Source organism: Micropterus salmoides, unplaced genomic scaffold, assembly GCF_014851395.1.
Source record: "Micropterus salmoides isolate LMB-PRFRI ecotype aquatic unplaced genomic scaffold, ASM1485139v1 Ms_hic_scaffold_16, whole genome shotgun sequence".
NCBI lineage: Eukaryota > Metazoa > Chordata > Actinopteri > Centrarchiformes > Centrarchidae > Micropterus > Micropterus salmoides.
Window position 1 is genome coordinate 22,905,426 of NW_024040707.1, and position 20,287 is coordinate 22,925,712.

Here is a 20,287-nt window from a genome sequence, read left to right on the forward strand (position 1 = left end):
ACTGTCCTCACAAAACCTTCAGAAATTGCATTTCTAATTGTTTAAGCTCCTTTAACATTGCTGCAGTCAGATTTTTCTACTCCCACACAGAAAAAAAAGTGAGCCTCCTCTTTCTTTCACTCTGGGATGAAATTATAAACCTTGGTTTCCTATGAGACACAAAGTCTTTTATATAGTAAAGCAACACTAAATGAGCTTTGCAACATGAAACGCTGTTGCTGCTGCCTATTGGAGCGCTTAATATTTATTTCACTGAAGATCTTTTGTTTTCCATCAGACGTCCTTATGCCCTGCTCAGCTTTTTAGTCTTCCAATTTTTCGGTTGATGGTTATTGCTTCAGTCTCTGCCAGAGGAATGTGTTCCCTCCACAGAGACTGGCCAGCTGAATCACAGGTCAAAGGTCAGGGAGGCGCTCAGCTCTGTCGTCAGAAAAAACACACAAACAGACATAAGGACACACACACACACGCAGCATCACAACACAAATAACGACTCATCTGCTTCATCTCTTTGCCCTGTTTCTCATGACCTGACTACTCCTTTGACGCAGTGCATGTCAGTGTGTTTAAGTTTTAAGGTTTCCTTTAGAGAAATCATATAATCCCTCATGTTCCAACGTTCTGCGGTCTCTTGCCGTCTCCTTATTGCCACGATAATCCCTGTGGTGTTTAAAAGGAGCATGCTTTTTTGATGTTCGCTCTTCTTTCTTCTCTTTTCATTCGCTCCTTTCTGTTGTATTACAGGGAGGAATTGAGATGAATATGAGCTCAGAGCGCAGAGAGCCGAAAGGGAGGTCTGAGGTTTTGAAAGAGCATGAAACAGAAGACTCACCTTCACTGAACAAAGCCAAGAACCTGTACGAATTCATGGGTGTGTTTTTCATTTGCCCTTCATTAGTAGCAACGTTGTTACTGTGGAATAGGTAATAAGGAAAGGATAAAAACTGTGTGTCTGTATTTCATATGACAAGAGGGTATAACAAAGGAAAACATCCAGTTACAAGTTAGGGATTGACAAACCCTGTGGTCTCCAGAGAGTTCCCACAAATGTATTTTATATTGTAACATTACTGCCCTTAAAGTGTATTCATGGTAACACTTTCTTTGCTCCTTGGAGTATCACCTTTAAAAGAATAAAGCAAGAATGGAGGAAGAAGAGTTGAGTGTGAGGCCAACATCATCCTAGAAAACAGTGTCTGTTACTGAGATTTGATTGCTTTAAAATCTTAATTCATGAACTGTTTGTTGTTTCAATCCACAGACTTAAAAAGTAAATCATCAACCACTGTTTGTGTGTGTGTGTGTGTGTGTGTGTGTGTGTGTGTGTGTGTGTGTGTGTGTGTGTGTGTGTGTGTGTGTGTGTGTGTGTGTGTGTGTGTGTGTGTGTGTGTGTGTGTGCGCGCCCACTGTGCTGCCACTGCTGTAGCTGATCAAAGACTCTGCTGCTGTCACAAACACTGTTGACACACACAGGAATACACACACTCACACACACACACACACACACACAAACGCACTACTAAATGTGGTCTCAGGAACACCGATCCGGCTGCAAACTGACAGCTGCTCTGCCAACAGATGGACCTGTTCCATCAGCGTTACTAATTATGTATTTGTATCTGGGATGTGGAAAAAGATCTGTATCTGACTAAGTTCCATGCAGGTGTGAAAGTCACGGTGCAGATGGGCAACAAACACTCTCTTATCTGAACACGAACCAGACACAACCGTTTTTTTATTGAAAGAATCCAGCTCAGATTAAAAATCTCTGCCTTTTCATAACTTACACAATGATTGCTGAATTTAGTGGCTGCTAAACCATACAATCATGTGCCAGTTATGAAGAAACACATGCAGACAAGTCACATTCATTTGACCATCAATGCACTGCAGCAAGCAAATGAGATTTTATCAGAAGTTAGCATAGTTAAAGCTTCATTTGTAGAATGTATGGGAAAACAAAGAGGAAATTTTGTTAATTTTAACCCTCAGACATGGAAAACAAAGCAGCATCCAGAGTGTCTGTAGGGTTTAGCTCCTTAAATACAAATCATATCTATTTTACATTAATACCATTTTTTGGTACATGCCACCCAGTTTTAGATTTTTGGGTGTAGTTTTCCCTATTTTCCTGGCAGCTACTTGCCTCCATTTCAACTGCAGGTTTTGGAATATATTTTTATATCAATCAATCAAATGTATGTATCAAATCAAATCTGTCTGGAGAATAACGAAAGATTCAGAACTCAGGCCCCTCCTTCTTCAGGTTTTTGTAGTCTGTGCTGATGGCGACAAACTAGGGAAGAAAAAGAAAATCAAACTGAGGAAAATCTAATCTCACATGCAAACAAAGATGGATGAATCAAATTACAATTAGAATGTCATCCCAGTTTCCTCACATTGACTACTTGTATGCGTAGTATGCTGTTTTACCTTGTACTGATATGTAGGGTCAAGTTTATTCCATGGCTCAGGGTTATTGGTCTTGTTCCAGCTAAACACACAAACAGATGCAGGCAGAATTCAGATAATGTTTTGGGAATCTCATGCACATGAACAAAGCTCTCATTTCAGAACGGCACAAAATTCATTCACAAATTATCTGATACCTCATCTCCGCTTTGATAGATTACAGACAATAAAAATTAACTAGAATTAAAGCAAAGGCACACAAAAATTGAGGATCAGATTCACACGCAGCATGCAGTACATGCTTTAAGCAAACTGGGCCACCACCAGGACACTCTTTCTTATAATATAATCAAGCATGTAAACAATCACTGCTGCAAAGAGATGATGAAAGACGTGTAAAGAGACAAGACAGTGCCCCATTCTGGGAGCTCTTGTTAAAAGCTCTGAGCTCTGAGCTGTGTCTGCTGTCACTGGCATACTATTAAGGGTAAATCAACAGTTTGGATAGCAGCAGGAGGAGAGGATGCAGAAGGAGAGGCAGTTTGAGGTGGAAATGAAAGCAAGCAGGGATTCTTGTTGTCAGTAATTAATAATAAAACAAATCCCTCTGCTTATTTAGACTGTAAAAAGTATTGATCTGCCCTCCACTTGTCTTGTTAAGATGTTGTAAATCTTCATTTCAGGATGAAATTATAAGAGGAATTAAGTCTAACCAGCTTAATTAGTCCAGCATCCATAATTTTCTTTATACATCGTAATCACGTTATATTTGGTGTACTCCGTCCTGTGACCATCCTGTATGGGGGACATTGGGGGGGGTCAAAATTGTTTGAAATTGTTCCTAAACAATATGAAAACCAAACTAAAGATATCTAAACCAGGGAAACACACACACACACACACATATATATATATATATATATATATATATATATATATTTATATTTATATATATATATTTATACTATTTATACTAACATTATTATATTAGCTTAGGACATGGTGAAATATGAAAGTCCTTACGTAACATGGGGTCCTCTGGCCAACCGGATCAGGTACAGAGATGCCCCACCCATTCCCAGACAGATGAAGAAGAACTGGGGGATGAGCTGAAGACAGACAGAGATAATCAGATAACTAAGATTCTTAAATCTTATACTATTTAAGATTAGATAGTTAATCTGTTATTTCTGAATTTGGTATGTGAGGCTGTGCTACTTTTGCATAAATGACTACACAACCTGAATTTTTCATGATATGAACTCCAACACAGTATACCATGGATCACTTTACTAGACTGGTGCGATTCGATTATGCATAGTGTACAGATAATGTTCAGTTTTAGAAATGTTACTGTAACTGTCAGTGGCAACACATCTCTTTGATGGATGACATTGCTTGCAGTATTGAAGCCCACAGGAACAGAGGGAACAGACAGCTGTGTCTCACCTCTGGCTAAGAGTCACATCCCAAATATAGCCAGTGTTCAAATTCTGACTTATTGTACAGAAGAAGTAAGTGTTAGCAGTAAATGTATTTCAGTATCACTGTATGTACTGACTTATTATTCTGTAAATGTTTTAAATTAAGTTCCTCACATCACATCAAGCTAGCTAGCAGCGAGCAGAGGAAAACAGCAAGTTAGCTTAAGTGGTTTCGCTGTATCTCGTCATTTTTGTTGATTTGTAATTACTTCTTTACATTTGTTGTCCAAATACTGTTTTTACAGTGTCACATGTTCCAGTAAAGACTTCAAAGGCAATACACTGTCTTCAGCCTTTACTGGAAGTCTGTTTAGCTCACTGCAAAGCTGTGTCCATGTCCTCATGGAAAGTAAAGTATGAGGAGTTTAAGGTGCACCACATTCACACTTGTAGAAATTTAGAAAAGTTTGATTTGCTGGTCAGAAAAACCAAAGTATTGTCTGTTGGAAAATAAGCCATTATGCAGTATGTAGGTGTTATCCTGATGGAAAACAGTAACTCTTTTCTACATTGCATCAGCCAAAGTCAGCTTCAACCTATGACACCTGACACTATATTAGCTGAACATCTTGAATATGCAAATATAAAGCACATTCTTGAATTAAAAAAGGGCCCATGCAGCATTTTTCGAAATCAACCTACTATTCAACTGTGAGAAACTCTCCTCTGAATCATATGCCAACCATCACTGAAGGGAAAATATGAAGTCATTCCAAATTTACACCAAGGGATTTTAAATTATTCTCGACAAGGTTTTCATCAAGTAGAAAATTTCTTTGCTAAAGTAGTTGAGATTTGCTGTAGGGCATTCTTCATTTGACACTTCCTGTCTGCAGATGACAGTTACTGTAACAATGTTGGTTTGAGCAGCTGACCAACAAGAGCTCTGAGGATTAACTGCTGGCCCGCTTTTACTCAGTCACCCTCTGTCATCCCGATGAACTGGCTGACACACAGTATGTGGTGTGTGTGTGTGTGTGTGTGTGTGTGTGTGTGTGTGTGTGTGTGTGTGTGTGTGTGTGTGTGTGTGTGTGTGTGTGTGTGTGTGTGTGTGTAAGGCAGTGGTGGAAACTAAGTACATTAACTCAAGTACTGGACTTAAGAACACATTTAAAAATAACCTCAATGCCGAGATATATGAGTAGGGGGTCTGTGGGGACCTCCCCCAGGAAACTTCGATCATTAAACACTTAATTTCCTGCATTCTGGTGAAACCCAAGTAATGGTGGAAATGTTTTTATTTATGTAAAAGGAAACACAAAATTCAGGCAGAACGTGACATTTCTAAAACATAATAGATTATAAGTCAGTGCAGCTCTCAGTCATTCTGTGTTGCTTTCAGATCTGTTTCTCCTGTAGATCAACTATTCTTATTTAATATTATCCTTGCTGAGGCAACACATATGTAGGCATGATTTAGTCTTCCCTCCTTATGTTCAAAGGGACAGAACAGAAAATTTGGCCAAAAAGAAACTGTGTCAAAAAGTTGTTAAAGTTACTGATTGCTGCTTGCACGTTTTTGGGTCATTTTATAATCAATAGCTTGTTTTTTTAAGGATAAGTTAGTTTTTTGAACAATGCACATTTGTTTCTTCTATATTTTATGTGCATTTCATGTTTTTTTTAATGTGCAAATAAACCTTTTTAAAGGCATTTTCATTTGTTATTTAACTGCAAGCTATATTTCAGAATGCTTTTTAACACATTAAGCTTCAAAAAAGTGGTGGGGACCAAATCAGCCATTTCAAAAAGTGGTGTGGACATGTCTCCAGCGTCCTCAGTGTAAATGACACCTATGGGAACATACTGTACTTTTTACTCTACTAAAGATATCTAACAGCAGTAGTTACCAGTTACTTTTCAGATGAAGATTTCACATTAAAAAATATATGCTAAGCTTATAGAATACAACACATTTTAACATTTTCAATGTCTGTGAGTTGTTAGCATTTCCACCAAAGCCATTTCTTCTCTAAACATCTCAGATGGTTTCACTTAAATAGGGGTTTAAGGCCCAAAAAGGTAAAATCAGCAAATGTTTCACAAAGAACGGAAGGGTTAGAGAAAAGTCCAAAAAATATTATAAATGTAGCACCAATCTGCTTTTACTTCTGTCTTCAAGATGCATAATAGTGGTAAGCACTTGATTAGTGATCATTCATTGTAAACTTTTCATTTTGCATTTATCCAAGTCAATTTTATAGGGGACAAGTGGGACTATATTTTGAGTGGGAGGCGATTTTGGACACCTCAGTCAGTCTGATTGACTCTCCATCTGTCTCAATGTTGTTTAATAGATTCTCTCCATCTCTGTCTGTCTGTCTGACTATCTGTGCCTTTGTCTGTCTTTCTTTAAACTTTCTGACTCTCTCGAACAGCCTGTCTCTTTCTCTCTGTCTGTCTGACTGTTGTGACTTGATCAAGGAGTCTTGTAGAGCCTCACAGGCAGGGATTTGCTCCCTGCAGCTTCTCTCTCTCTCGCTGTCTGTCTCTCAGCCTGTCTGTCCATCAGGATGATAGACCATATCAAGGAGCTCTAGTAGAGTCTCATAGGGATTTCCTCCCTGCAGTTTCTAGTTTCTCTCTCTCTCTCTCTTTCTCTCTCACTCTTTCTCACTCTTTCGCTCCCTCTCTCTCCTGGGAGGCTGAAGACAAGAAGTTAAAACTCTGTCACTTCACTCTGACAGCAGAACTGGTTAAAAGTACAAAAATAATCCTGTTCCCTGTAGAGACAACTCTTTTTTTAAATGATTTTATCCCATCATTTCCTAAACACTTAGATTGTGTCCATTTAAATTTAGGAGGTTAGTAAAGGTCTCGGATGTGTTCTTAAACTTTGGCTTGAATTTAAATAATAAGCCACTGGAGCAACTTAACCTACTCAATTAAAGATTTGATTTGATCAGAAGAATAGAAGAAAGATTAAGATTAGATAATTAGATGTCGAATCACATCTCCTGCTTTGACTCACTTGAAAATCACAGTGCAATATCTTCTTAGAGATATATTGTAAACCATGCATTGTAATAGGATATGATACTATATTAATGTGATAGGAAACAGAAATACATTATACTGTGAGTTAGTAGCCTTTAAAAACACACAAACCTGAAATTAATTTAAAAGCCTTCCTAAGGGATGGGGGCTGCAAATTAGCTTCAGCGACAGCTATAGCCTATACATTAGATTCAGTTTCTTTGTCTTATATATGACAGTGTTGATTTGCAGAATAAATACGCACACGGAAAAATAAGTAAAATTAACATTGTAGGATTTCTTTTTACAGTATATCTGACATACTATCACAAACAATGGAGCTGTCCAAATGCTGATTCCATCTGGTGAAACATCATTTTGACGTGAATTATTTAAGTTGGCGCTCTGTGATTTCAAGTTACGAAAAATTCACCATGCAAACATTTTGTTGCTAATCTCAGTAAACTTTAGGTACACTTGAAAAAATAATAAATAAACATTACTCACTCCAGGGTGCTTCTTAGCATGCTCTGCTGCTGTCCGAAAAATCATTGCTCCAGTTTATAGAAATTTAAGAACAATGCATGAAAAAAACATTCAGAGTCAGTGTTTCAGACCCTTGTTATCAACAACCAGCTCTGAACAGTCGTGCACAGATGGGATTTAGACCTGTTGCTCCCTGCATGTGGGGGGAGGAGGGGAGGAGGAGGAGAAGGAGGTCATTTACATCCAATTACAGCTACTTTTGCTCCCTTGTTGGGGTGATTACACTGTGCTGGACACCATGTAAAAGTTTGTATTCTACCTATAATGTTTCACCCTTTTGATTGTTCATTAAATATCCATGCCAGAGACATTTGATCCTCATATCAGGATGTTCAATCAGAAGAAGTTGCATAATCTCCTGCAGACAGCACAGATGCCTTTTCTCCCTCATTTCCTTCACTGCAGTTTGAAGACTTTTCAGTCCTTTGGGAGCTGACTGGAGGAAATGGAAAAGCATACAAACACTGTGTCCTTTTAAAGGCCACTGGGGAATATCTATGTCTATGGACTTCTTTAGTTGTCCAAAGCACATCAGTAAAGATGCACACAGCACAAATCTAGAAAAAACACCATTCAGTTGACAGCTGCCACAACAGAACAAACTGAAAACAGAAAGAGAAGAACCACACACGGGAAACAAGTTCTTATAGGTTGAAATGGTGCTGCAATTAAAGACAGTCATAAATTTTTGTGTGAGCGTACTTTATTTCTAAATAATGAAGTTAACCAAATGTTCAGTAAAGTATTGGTAAGAAAACAATAAAGCAAAAGATGTTGAATGATACCAGAAGAAGAAAATATGCACAAACTTGTACAGAAGTTTGTTGCTGATAAATTATGCATTCATGGTGCTTCTGCTTCAAAAACACTTATCCTGGCTTTTTATCCAGGCAACCAAAGCCAGGGACAGTCCAAAACATAATTATGCACCACAATCAACATGTTTGTCCCTTTTCAGGCCATTCAGCACAGTGAATGAGTTTGGAAACATGGCAATTCAGCTCGTTGACCATTGATTGAAGATTTCTTATTTGCAGCTGAAATGTTGTTAATTAAAGGAAAAATTTACAGCATGTGCTTCATACAGGGTTCAACACCAAAAATAAAACTTTAAAACAACAAAGGTCATTCTGTTACAAAAGATTTACTGTTGTGTTTTGTAATTCTTCTGCTTAATACTGACAAAAGAAACACACCGGTTTCCAATTGTCTTCATCTTCACATAAAAACATAGTGCTTCATGTTATTGAAACAAAACCTCCCAGTCTGTTTAATGGGCTTGTGTCTCTGATTCATGGCACTCCAGTTTAATTAGAAGTTAAAACAACTACAATTCAATTTGGAACAAGAGTCCTCCACTGTCAACTCCACAGACGTTTCATTACCTCCTAGGTACCGCACGTCTGTCCTCAAATAAAAAAGCAGGACAGTTAAGTTCACATGAGGAAAAACACATCTTCAGCATTCAGCTCTTATGTGGTTGGGGGGGAAAACTGGACTGAAATCTACATAAGATATTATGGAAAGCATCAACCTTTAGTTTAAATAAAAATAACGATTATTTGCAAAACTGGAGCTAGGCGGTTTTTCATAGCAGCAGAGACCCATCAGCCTCAGACGAGGTGTCTGCAGACAGTAATAAATCCCAGTGTGAGACAGAGCCATAGTTCTATCAACCTGTCAAAAGCTGTGTGTGTTGAGGGGACTTGTTTTACCATATTTGTGTGGTCCAAAAACTGGGAGCCTATTATACTTGTTAGGTCCAACAGCTTTGTGGGGACCAAAATAAGAACCCCACAAGTGTACAGGGCTGTTTGAAGGTTAAGACTTAGTTTTAGGATGAAGAGGCTAGGGAATGCATTGTGTCAGTGACGGGTACCGACAAAGATGGTGACACAAGGATGTGTGCGCGTGTGTGTGCACGCATGCATGTGTGTCCGTGGGTATTAATGGTAGTCAGATCTTTTGCAAATGAGCTACTGAAACTGCCTTGTAAGTCCCAAATAAGGCACCACCATGTCTGACCATGACTCAAACACTCATTACATGAAGAGGTACTGTGTGTGTGTGTGTGTGTGTGTGTGTGTGTGTGTGTGTGTGTGTGTGTGTGTGTGTGTGTGTGTGTGTGTGTGTGTGTGTGTGTGTGTGTGTGTGTGTGGCTCAGAAAAGTTTGCAGTCACTTAAAATGTCCAAAAGCGAAGGTTTTGACTTTGGTAGAAAAGTATTAAAGCATCCACAGACACTTCTTAACCTGCTCCTGCAACAGATTCAACTTTCCCTGTCAAACCAAGTGCCCATTATGTTCAAAATAAATCATCAAATCAACATATTGATAAAGTCACTGTGTCTGTGTCTTTCCTCAGACACACATATTGGTGGACAGAGAAGCGTCTTATGCTGCAGAAATGGTTCAACATGTTTCCACAGTGTAAACCACTCACTATTGGAATCCTTTGTCAGTGATGTGAATATAAGCTAAGTGGAAATTATAAACATTTTATGGCCACTTTTCAAGATAACAGAATGTTTTATACTCAAAAAGAGAACATTTTGAGTGGAATATCCCTTTAACAGGAATCTGTGTTAACAATACATGAATCACTACCAAATAAATAATGATTGGCCATTAATGATGCAGAGGCCGCAGCTTCTCACAAACTGGCCATGTTCTCTGTCCAGGCAGGAAATGTCAGGTCTGCTGGGATCATTCAGCTTATAATGCCGAGAGTAAGTAAGTTTCCTCAGGTTGGACAGAAGAAAGTTGGGGTACACCCTGGAAAGGTTGCCAGTCCATCACAGGGCCACACCTGGACAGGTTGCCAGTCCATCACAGGGCCACACACTCACACCTAAGGACAATTTAGGGTCACCAATCAACCTAGTCCACATGTCCGCAGGAGAGAACCCACACAGACATGGGGAGAACATGCAAACTCCACACAGAACCCACGACCTTCTTGCTCTGAGGTGACAGTGCTAACGACCGCACCACCGTACCACCCAATATCAGTGTGATGAATTACATAAATCAATATAAGGATTATGTTAAAGACACTTAAGGAATTTTACAGCTGTATTATTTGTTCATTTTTTAAGCTGCAGCAAACAGAAAAAATCAAACATGGAATTCTATAAGAGCATGATGTGAATTTGGTTGTGTCTTGGATCTAAGAAAAACGCAGTTTGACTGCAGATGTCTGTAAAAGTACTGTAATAAAGTACACTTTTGAGGTTAAGTATTTTAATTTTGTGCTTCTTTATAGTGAAACACTACTTTTTACTCTACTACATTCATTTGACAGTATTTATTTATTTGTAGTATCTGTAGTATTTTTATGTGTAGGGTGATATTGCTACTTTTACACTTTAAGTAAATGAGTACGTCTTCCATTACTGCTGGATTTAAGCTGCATTACCAAACGGCAAAAGCACAAAAAAGAAAAAAAAGAAGGCAATAAATTACCCCCAAACACTTTGTTCAAAAATGTTTGCACACATTTTCATATGCGATGAGCTCCACAGTGCATAGCAGGTTCAAGGTATACAGTAACCCCATTTCCACTCCCCACTGTGCAAGTGTCCCAACCAACTGGGAGTCCCTAGCAACGAGGACATGACAGGCCCTAACATGCTTTCCACCCCCGAACACAAGCAATCTATGGCAGTCTGCAAATGTTTTGCCCCTGTGTGGAGTGAAGAGAGTCAAAACAGAAATAGCAGGATTGTCTGCAACAAAGGTTCTATTGGATTTCAACTTGGTGTTCACCTTATGTAACTATGCCAACAGGGCATGCTGCCAACTGGCTATTTTAAACTCTGTAACCGTCAAGATGTCTCTGTAGACGGAAAAAAACAAGTGGATCATGTTGTTGCTCCCAGAATAATTGAAAATTTGTGAAATGCTCAAGTTTCACATAGGAACAATAATATAAAATAAGACAGTTCAACTGTTAAAAAACCTCATTGTGCATCTGTGATACTGCCAACTCTGGCTTCTTATTTTCTCCTCCCCTCCAACACAGGAATGTGAAACATGGGCTCAGCCCTGCTTGGTGTTCCTGCTGACCTGCAACACCGGAGCTCAAAGATAAATCCTCCTAATTGGACACTAGTCAACACTATGGCACACACAGTCCAGACTTGTTTAAAAATACAGAAGATCTGCATGGTGCGCCTACAGTATCCCTTGAGCTGGAAGGAATTTATTTAGAAACCCCATCTAATGATGACGTTTATTGGTCCTAGCAGTAAATTTGACTTGTACATCACTGACATCTGGTAAGGAGGTGACACACACAGAGAAAAATGGATGGTAGAGGTAAGCAAGTAAGGTAAGGTATGAACATGGACAAATATGGCCACCATGACCATCCTGTTTTTTGTTACTGAATTTAAGTTATGACATGTACTGAAGGGCTCAGAAGAACAAGGCCACTATTGATATGATCATAACCACAGAATATTGTAAATATCAAATTTGTCTTTCTCAGACTCAGAGCTGTAAGCGTTTGAAGATTACTTACCTGCTTATTTATGTTGTAAAACAAACCAAAAGCCACATAACGGCATCCCCATTAGACAAACACGATGACTATCGTACGGAAATGAAAAGGTAGAAAACATCCATAATACATTGTCTTTTTTGAGTTGCACCTGCAGTTCATTCATTAAGAAATGTAGCGTAACCATAGAAATAAATCCTATTTACTTGTTTTTCCCTTTTACTCCCTCTTGTTCAATTTGAGCCAATCACCCTGCAGTCACAGGCCTGTTTTGGCTCTAATTAGCCCTGCTCTGCCCTGTTGTGGAAACCACTGTGTGTGTGTGTGTGTGTGTGTGTGTGTGTGTGTGTGTGTGTGTGTGTGTGTATTACTGCTGCTTGAGGATAAACAGAACAATCTGGCTGAGAGTTTGAACCTTGAGCTGTGGCACCGTTTAATACCGTATAATAGTATTAGAACACAGAGGTCTGCTGGGTAAATAATGTGAACCAACAAAGAACAGAACAATACAGTAAAACACCTGCAAGACACCTGCCAGTTCTTCAGTGAGAGTGATTAGAAATTCAATGAGCGAGAGAGCCCAGGACTCCTCATTATTACATCTAGTATCTAGTTTCAAAGATTGTCATGCTGTCACATGTTCTTGTGAATATTAGACCGATTAAACTGTGGGTTTGTAGATTAGTAGCCTGAACACAAAGGACAGTTTGTTGAACCGGCATTCACAGAAAACCACTTCAGCTTTAGCATTAATGGAAACCTACAGCGAGAATGTGTCTCTTCTTAAAGCTGGCGGACACATGACATGTGAAACGCTTGGCTTTAAGAGAATCTACAAGAAATGACTATTACAGAAGTCAGCCTACTTATTTTGTATAATAGATTTGTTATATGCTGATAACTAAAACTAGTAGATCAGTTGAAAGTTCGAGGTTGAAAACTGATCTACTAGATTATGTGTTCATCTGAGCCATCTAGTGGTACACAACTGTATTACAAATCCTAATTATATACACAGTATATACACAGTACATATGTTGCATTTTAAGGGTCAGTTCACCCAAATTTAAGTTTTCTCATGTACCTCTAGTTTTATCCATCTATGCAAATATTTTTGGTTTTGTCTGTCTAGATTTAGAGCTACAGAGGAAATATTCCGTAGCTGACAGCGTGTTCTTTGAATTATCCAAAGTAGTACTGAAATGATAATTTATATCATTACCAGTCATTTTTTTTAGATGAATATCTAATCTTCCAGGCAGTAGACGGATGAGTTGATCAGAAAACCAATTATACACAATTCTGATAATGGTCCATTTAGTCATTAATCAAGCAAAAATAGCAAATACACACAAACAACATTCTTTTCACCTCCATTGTGTTTGTACGCCGGCAAATATTTGCACAGATAAAACCTAGGAGATGATTAAACCAAAACTTTATGCATTGATAGATACGACTATAGGTAAGTTTATTTGTATGTGTGTGTAATCTGAGAGAACCAACCCTTTATTTTGGTTTTTATATGCTCTGTAGTGATGAAAAAGAAAAAAGGATGGTACTGATCAAAATGTCTGTTCATCTGTAACCAGAAGCATCAAACTGCTGTCACTTTCTTCTTAACCTCATTGAATCAAAAGGCAAACAACTGTTTCCATCAGTGAAAATATATAGATATATATTAAAAACACACAAACAACTTATATTTACATAGTAATACATGAAACATTCAAACTAGACCTTTTAAGATCATTACTTTGAGGACCATTCAATATGAATGGTCTCTTGTGGTTTCGCCGAGCACAATGAAAATAAAACAAAATCAATGATCCAAAAACAGTTTACAACTTTACAAGAGACCAAAAACTCAGCATGTGAATACAAGAGGTCTGAATGAAGATACAAGTTTAGGAGGTAACAATGGAAACATCAGCAGCAACAGTAGAATAGGAGGGAGCCGGGGCAGGCGTAACCGCGGTGATGGCAGCAGAAGCTCCAGTTGATGTCAGTGTGGTACCAGAGGGCTCGGTGGGGCGGACCGGTTTGGCGATTTTCATGGGAATGAAGACATTAGAGGTGCAGTGCTCGCTCAGGTACTCGCCTCCTTTCTCCTCGTAGTCCTTTCTGCTGATCCATCCCTCTGTCGCTCCTCCCACTCCTCCAGGTGGATGCTCCAAGGCCCAGTCTCTTGCCCCATACCAGGAGTCCAGAGCTGGCCGCGACGCCATTGTCACCTGGGAAAGAGTCAGTTAGAGTTCAAGTGTCATTACAAGAAGATTACTTCTGGATTATCTGAACCAATCTGAAAAGTATTTGGGCATAAATTTACTTTATGTTTTGAATTTCAATTCTTTTGTTATTTATTTGTTATTTATTTTGTTATTTGTGTTTCTCTCTCATTCTTTATACATGGATATGATTCAGAACAGCGTGGTTTGTATAATGATCAGTGGGTTTTTGTAGGGCCTTGTACCTTGAAGTGTGACTGGAAGGGCCTCATAGCCAGCAGTTCCCTCTCCATTCTCTCCTTCATCCCAGGGTACTGCATGTTCCCTCCTGTAAGAAACACGTTGCTCACAAGCGCCTCCTGCTGCTCTGGGGTATACCTGTGTGTGGTATAGACATAAGAAAGACATTGTTAGTTTCACATATCATTTTCTAACATAATAAAAAATGTAATATGAAAGATGCTAAAATGCAGTATTTGGGTGGTTAATTATAATAGTGTGTGTTTGTGTGATTTCATTTGCGTATGCCTATGTGTTTACATGAACACAATGTATATGCATATGTGTGCTTTATGTTTTTGCATGCACCTGTTGATTTGTATCTTTACCTGGCCAGGACATACTGCAGTGTCTCCATTAGTCCCATCTGTTCCTCTCCAGTCGGCGAGGGCTGGAACAGGATCTCTGGACACCGCAGACGCTCCGTCCCCACAAACAGCTGGTGGTACTCTGCCATGTTGAACATGGGCTAGAGACCAGATCTAAGTTCATTTTCACCGACACTGACACCAAACGGTTCCGCTTATGAGCAAAGTTAGCTAGCTTCATTACTAATACAGAAAGTTTTCTTACACACTCTGCCACATATTGAACTGGCAGATAATTGCCTGCACAGCATTAATGAGGATCTAATATATGTCTGAAAGTTCCAGTGTCTCTGTGCCACTACCTGAACCACATTAGCAGATTTTTCTGGCAGCGTGTCCTCAGGGAAGTCAGGATCCATCAGTGCCACTCCGTCTCCCTCGTCCATCGGCTGCTCCAGCTCAGACACCTGGCAGAGAGCAACAGAACAGCCTCAGGCATCATGTCAGCTGCAGCACATCGACTGCAGCAAACAAGGACGGACCCTGTAAAGCCCCACAGCAAATTCACGGTAATGGCATGTAGACCTAATTAATTACTGGTACATTTGAATGCAACCTCAGCTCAGTGGCTGCTTAGTTTCTCAGCTGCTGCAATCACCTTTGTTGAAAATACAGTGTAGTTTGACCACTTTGCTTCCCTACTACTGTTGGCAACCGAAGCATTTGCATGCCAAGTGATACAGTACATACCTAGAAACACTGCTTATATAACACTGCTATCCACTCAAGCTATACATATATTTCATATATATTTTCTTTGGGTAACCTATTTTAAACTACTCAAAAAATAACAGTATCTATTTGTGTTGCATTTTGCCAGACAGAGCCTAAAAGGTGGACAAAGCTTTTCTGTGATTTGGTGGAGTAGCACCCACCTCCGTCTTTCCCTCTGCTACGTCACTGTGCAGCAGCTTCTGTCTGCCCTGCTCCACAGCCAGCTGCAGTTTGTTGATGTACGACTGCAGCTCCTCAGCAGAGTCCATATTGAGCTCCACCAGGCTCTTATGAAACTGATCCAACAGGCCATCTTCCAGCAGCTCCTGTACGCACAAGAGTCAAGGGTCACTGTGCAGCACACGCCAGCTGTGTTTTAGAGTCAAACTAAAGATCAAACATCAAGTATAGTTAGAGGATGTTTTATGGTTACTGTTGTAGTGGACACAATAAATCCTTAGAAGAAAAAACAGACTTTTTAAAATGTGTTTCCTTCTCAGATGTAAATGGGTCAAAAGGTCTTTCCTACAGTATATTAAATCTTAAGTTTTAAGCATTTAAATGTTATTTGAAAAACCGTTATGGCTTCATTAAAAAAAAAAAAAAAAAAAACTGTAAATGATAATAAAGGTCCCTTGCCTGTATTGCCATAAGTCTGTCCAGCCTCTCTTGGTCCTGCAGCAGCTTCTCCTCCCGCCGGCGAGCGTTGATCTCCTGAAGCCTCCGAAGCTGCTGAGCTCGTCTCTCCTGCCTCTCCTCCACACTCACACAGCCGCCCGGTACCTTACCTGAGAAGGGAAGCTGCATACGGTGAACCTCCCGCTCATAAAACTCTGGGCTGCGCCACTTTTCCAGCTCTGTAGAGAACACAACAGAAATGGAAAGGAAAGTAGATAAAGTTCAATAAGGCGTCCATGCATCTCCATGCTGCCTTTGAGCTCCTTCAGTCTAGTACCAACAGAAACAAGCAGAACATGTCTGTGAGCAGTTTATTAACTAAGATTCATTTGGGAGACCTTTAACTACTTACATAAATGCTTGTTATTTGCTGCTGCAACTTGGGAATCGTAAACCAAGAAGCTCCAAGTGTTTCTATATATGGACAGTATATTTGCTCTGACATGCTGTACCTTCATGATAATCCACAGCAATGTAACTGTGTTCATGCAGAAGTTCCTCCACCCGGCTGAGTGTGATGGCAGCAAGGTGACCTGGGTATTTCAGCTGGAGGAGGCGCTGCAGGTAGGACGCTGCCTGACTGCCAGCCACATTCACACGCTTACAGTTGACTGCATCAAACCTTGAATCAAAACCATATTGGGCTCAAAACTGGACTGTACAGAACAAACTGTGCAAGATGTGTGTATTACTGCACTAAAGGGAGTCAGTAAAGGAGGACAGACAGGTAAAGCACTTCTTAAGAGAATAATAAAGTAAGTAAGATGATATAAAATGAACACAGAAGCAGTCTGTGTATCCTCACCTGCCGTTGATAACTGGCAGCACGTGTGAACAGTGGTATCCTGAGGACAGAACAAGGCCAGTGTGTGGTGGCTGGAGGCTCCTTCGAGTGTTATTGTGGTAGAAACTGTACAAGCCGTCCACACCGTAGGACACATACGGGACGCAGTAGCACTCAAAAAGCAACTCTGACATCATCTGCCGACAGTGCAGCGGGTTGCAGGGCGCTTCTGTCAGCACAATGGGGTGTACCACACTGCCCTACAAAAGCACGGGGAAAGTAATACTGATTGATCAGCTGGTTGTCATGAGGAGCTAGTTCAACGTTGCCCATAAAACAGAAATGGTAAAAATGACCATTACCACATTACATCATTTTGGCTACAACACTTAAGGCACATCCCAGTTCCCTTATTTGATCGATCATCATTATGAAGGCTGTTTCATTGCTGTTATTTGGATCAGGTAGTGAGGAGGCATCTCTGAGGACACATGAGCGAAGATACACAACACGAACCTTAGCAGATCTGTTGGACGTGTCACCAGAGCAGACTGAAACCTCTGTATCATCAGCAGTCAGCGCAGTTTTATACCAAAGTGGACGGATAAATTGTGACAGCACCAACTCAAGAGTATTACTCCAAAGTTTTTGTTCTGATACTCCATCTACTTACAAAATAGTGGCTCTGTAGGTTTGACTGATAAAAGAACCATAAACAACTTTCTTCATTCTTAGCAAGAGTTTTCTCTTGATCATCTGTTAGTTCCCCGTTTAATCTGTTTCACTAATCATACTGATCGGGGTGAGGAGTAGAGTCTGTTCTCTGTCAGCGCTAAACACATTTTAATTGTTTGTCATCATTGTTATTAATTCACATAAAGGCTAAGGCTAAAAATCCTATTCACGTCATTTCCACTTCCCCTAAAACATTTGGGCCTATAAATGATTATGACAAATTGTAAAACATTTTAATGATAACCTGCATGACTGAGCAACAAATCTACTAACAGAATAAATATGCAAATAATTATTAAACTAACTAACTTGCTGCCATTAGAAATGGTACATAAGGATTTAGTGTGTGAAGTCTACTGACTCACAGTGGATTAAATAATCTGAGCAAATAAATTCAGAAAGCAGTTTTAAAAAAGAAAGAAAGAAGGTGCTAGCTGTACACTCCTATTAGTATTTGGACCGTGCGTATATGGTCAAACACAAACTCCAAACTATAGAAAGTTGCTACAGGGCTGTTAAAGCCTTCTGATTCATCATCAAAAACTCTGTTTCCTAAAATGTCTTTGTTTTATTCTTGTGTGTTGACATGTTGCCTTAGCAGAAGTACATGATCAACAGAGAAACATGGTAAGTACACCTGGCACTCTCCTTTGGAGTTAAAGGTAAAATAATAAACTCCTCAGGAACTTTGGCTTGTGAAATTCAAAATATCATGATGCCGCGAGTCAAGATGCCTTTCCTATCTGTATTAATGTAGTCTATGAAAAATTACCCAATTAATCAAGAAGTCAAAAGACGGAACACTAATCAACAAAACATGTTTAAATGCAGCTGTGGTTGTTGCTATTCTTTGTCTGGTGTGAGTTTTGTATTGTTTTAGATATCACAGTGGGCTATGGGAAATGGTGATTTTTTTTTTTTTTAAACAATTTTCTGACATTTTAAAACTTTCACTTTGGGTGTATATTTTACCTACACATTGACCACATGTTAATACATGTTAATAGCAGGTACAACATGAAAACATGTAATGTGTCTAGCCCTATGACACATTAAAAAATTAAATTAAGTCTAAAAGAAATCAAAATTTATTAATTTTGGATAATAATAATCACAGAACCATATTGTAGTTCATTGTTGAAGAAGATATCTGTGTCTTTAGGAGGCGTGCGAGGACAATATGGGTTGACTCTGAGAGCCCCTGTCTCCTGAATGGTTGGTCATTCTGGTTATCTAACACTCTCTCATGTAGATATACATATTCAACGATGATTGAAATCATTAGTTGTGCAGCAGTGGTGTCTGCTTGTACCTCTCAGCTGGGCTCTGGCTTTGAACTTTTGCCTGTAGCTACATGGAGACTTTTTTGTTGATACCTTGGAATAAAATCTAATTTAACTGGGGTCTATACAACCTTACCCCTAAACTAATAACAAAGTGTGTTAAAATTGTAGTATAGACAGGGTTCTGACAGGGTCCTGTGTCTAACTGTGAAGGTGTAGAAATCAAATCAACAGTGTGTCAAATAGCTTTACAACTAACTTTATGGAAAGAAGAATAGTAATAGTAGTAGTAGTAGTAAGAATAGTAAGTATACAATAAAAAAAAGCTGAACTGAAATGTAACCTCACCTCAAGATCACGTTTTTAGCGTATTTACACAAACGTGGGAACACATTTGCTTAGTGATACAAATTTTGGCGCAACACTAGCAGACACATCAGTCCCCGCCCACCACTAACCTCTGAGGCGATGCCCATGTGTGTAAATACATGGTCGAAGATGAGCTCCTGGATCTCGAAGTTGACCACCACGTTTCGGTCGAACTGGCTCTTCAACAGCCACCGCAGCGGCTCCAGGTTGGGGATATCGTTACCGATCTGGGTCTCGCTGCGGGCAGCCCCGCGGCTGCGCGCCGCCACCGACCTGAAGACCAGCTGCGGAGACTCAAACTCCGCCGCCGGAGCCGCCCAGCCGGCTCGGGTCTGGAAAGAGCCGTTATCTATTACTATCGGGGCTGGTGTAGGGGTCAGGCACTGGGTGGGGAACTCAAAAATCGGGTCAGGAGAAGATTTACAGTCCTGAAATGAGAAAATTTTAGAGACCGGTTCCCCTTTAGAAGCCATTTTGGAAGTGCGTCACAGTAAAGTAGAGCCGAGTGAAGTCTTGGTGTCGCCGACTTATAGTTCCCAGTTGTTCCACTACTTTTTTCAACATACAGGCATATGCACGTTATTATTATTATTATTATTATTATTATTATTATTATTATTATTATTATTATTATAAACGAGTAAAATAAATGTTTTGGCTGTACTGTTTCAAAAATCCAAGTGTCTCTACTTTTGTATTACTTTGTTTTTCATTTTCAGCTACTCATTCTTTCCCTGCTATGTCTCCACAATTAGAATAAGTGCGAATTTAGAATAAGTATAGGCCTACCTTTTACCACCAGAGGTCGTACTACACTCTATGTAAGCATAAGTCCCTGTGAGACTCCATATGAGGCATACTGCTTTATCCTTGGTGGATTAGGTAGCCAAACTTTCAGGTGGGGCCTTTTTATTTTTTAAGTGAGACTG

General features: G+C 39.6%; 2 protein-coding genes across 2 annotated transcripts; both read right to left on the reverse strand.

Moving 5' to 3' along the window:
- Positions 1–1,717: 1,717 nt before the first annotated feature.
- On the reverse strand, positions 1,718–7,664 carry ndufa4l2a (NDUFA4 mitochondrial complex associated like 2a). The gene is made up of 4 exons (XM_038722953.1): positions 7,380–7,664; positions 3,436–3,521; positions 2,434–2,494; positions 1,718–2,296 (listed from the first exon to the last, which is right to left on the reverse strand). Exons 1-4 carry the CDS (start codon positions 7,422–7,424, stop codon positions 2,240–2,242), a joined length of 249 nt encoding a protein of 82 aa, XP_038578881.1. The 5' UTR covers positions 7,425–7,664; the 3' UTR covers positions 1,718–2,239.
- A 5,562-nt stretch (positions 7,665–13,226) lies between these two features.
- Positions 13,227–19,913, reverse strand: actr5 (actin related protein 5). The gene is made up of 9 exons (XM_038723653.1): positions 19,448–19,913; positions 16,993–17,231; positions 16,640–16,809; positions 16,149–16,366; positions 15,671–15,835; positions 15,098–15,202; positions 14,757–14,896; positions 14,394–14,526; positions 13,227–14,154 (listed from the first exon to the last, which is right to left on the reverse strand). Exons 1-9 carry the CDS (start codon positions 19,829–19,831, stop codon positions 13,828–13,830), a joined length of 1,881 nt encoding a protein of 626 aa, XP_038579581.1. The 5' UTR covers positions 19,832–19,913; the 3' UTR covers positions 13,227–13,827.
- Between the last annotated feature and the right edge of the window lie 374 nt (positions 19,914–20,287).

Excerpts from the sequence above, each read along its gene's own strand:
- ndufa4l2a (XM_038722953.1), bottom strand. The coding sequence starts at position 7,424 with ATGATTTTTCGGACAGCAGCAGAGCATGCTAAGAAGCACCCTGGA. Across the intron at positions 3,522-7,379 it reads ATGCTAAGAAGCACCCTGGA|CTCATCCCCCAGTTCTTCTT; the intron begins GTGAGTAATGTT and ends GTCTGTCTTCAG. Across the intron at positions 2,297-2,433 it reads ACCCTACATATCAGTACAAG|TTTGTCGCCATCAGCACAGA; the intron begins GTAAAACAGCAT and ends TTTCTTCCCTAG.
- actr5 (XM_038723653.1), bottom strand. The coding sequence starts at position 19,831 with ATGGCTTCTAAAGGGGAACCGGTCTCTAAAATTTTCTCATTTCAGGAC. Across the intron at positions 16,810-16,992 it reads CTGCCAGTTATCAACGGCAG|GTTTGATGCAGTCAACTGTA; the intron begins GTGAGGATACAC and ends TTTTGATTCAAG. Across the intron at positions 16,367-16,639 it reads TGCTGTGGATTATCATGAAG|AGCTGGAAAAGTGGCGCAGC; the intron begins GTACAGCATGTC and ends TGTTCTCTACAG.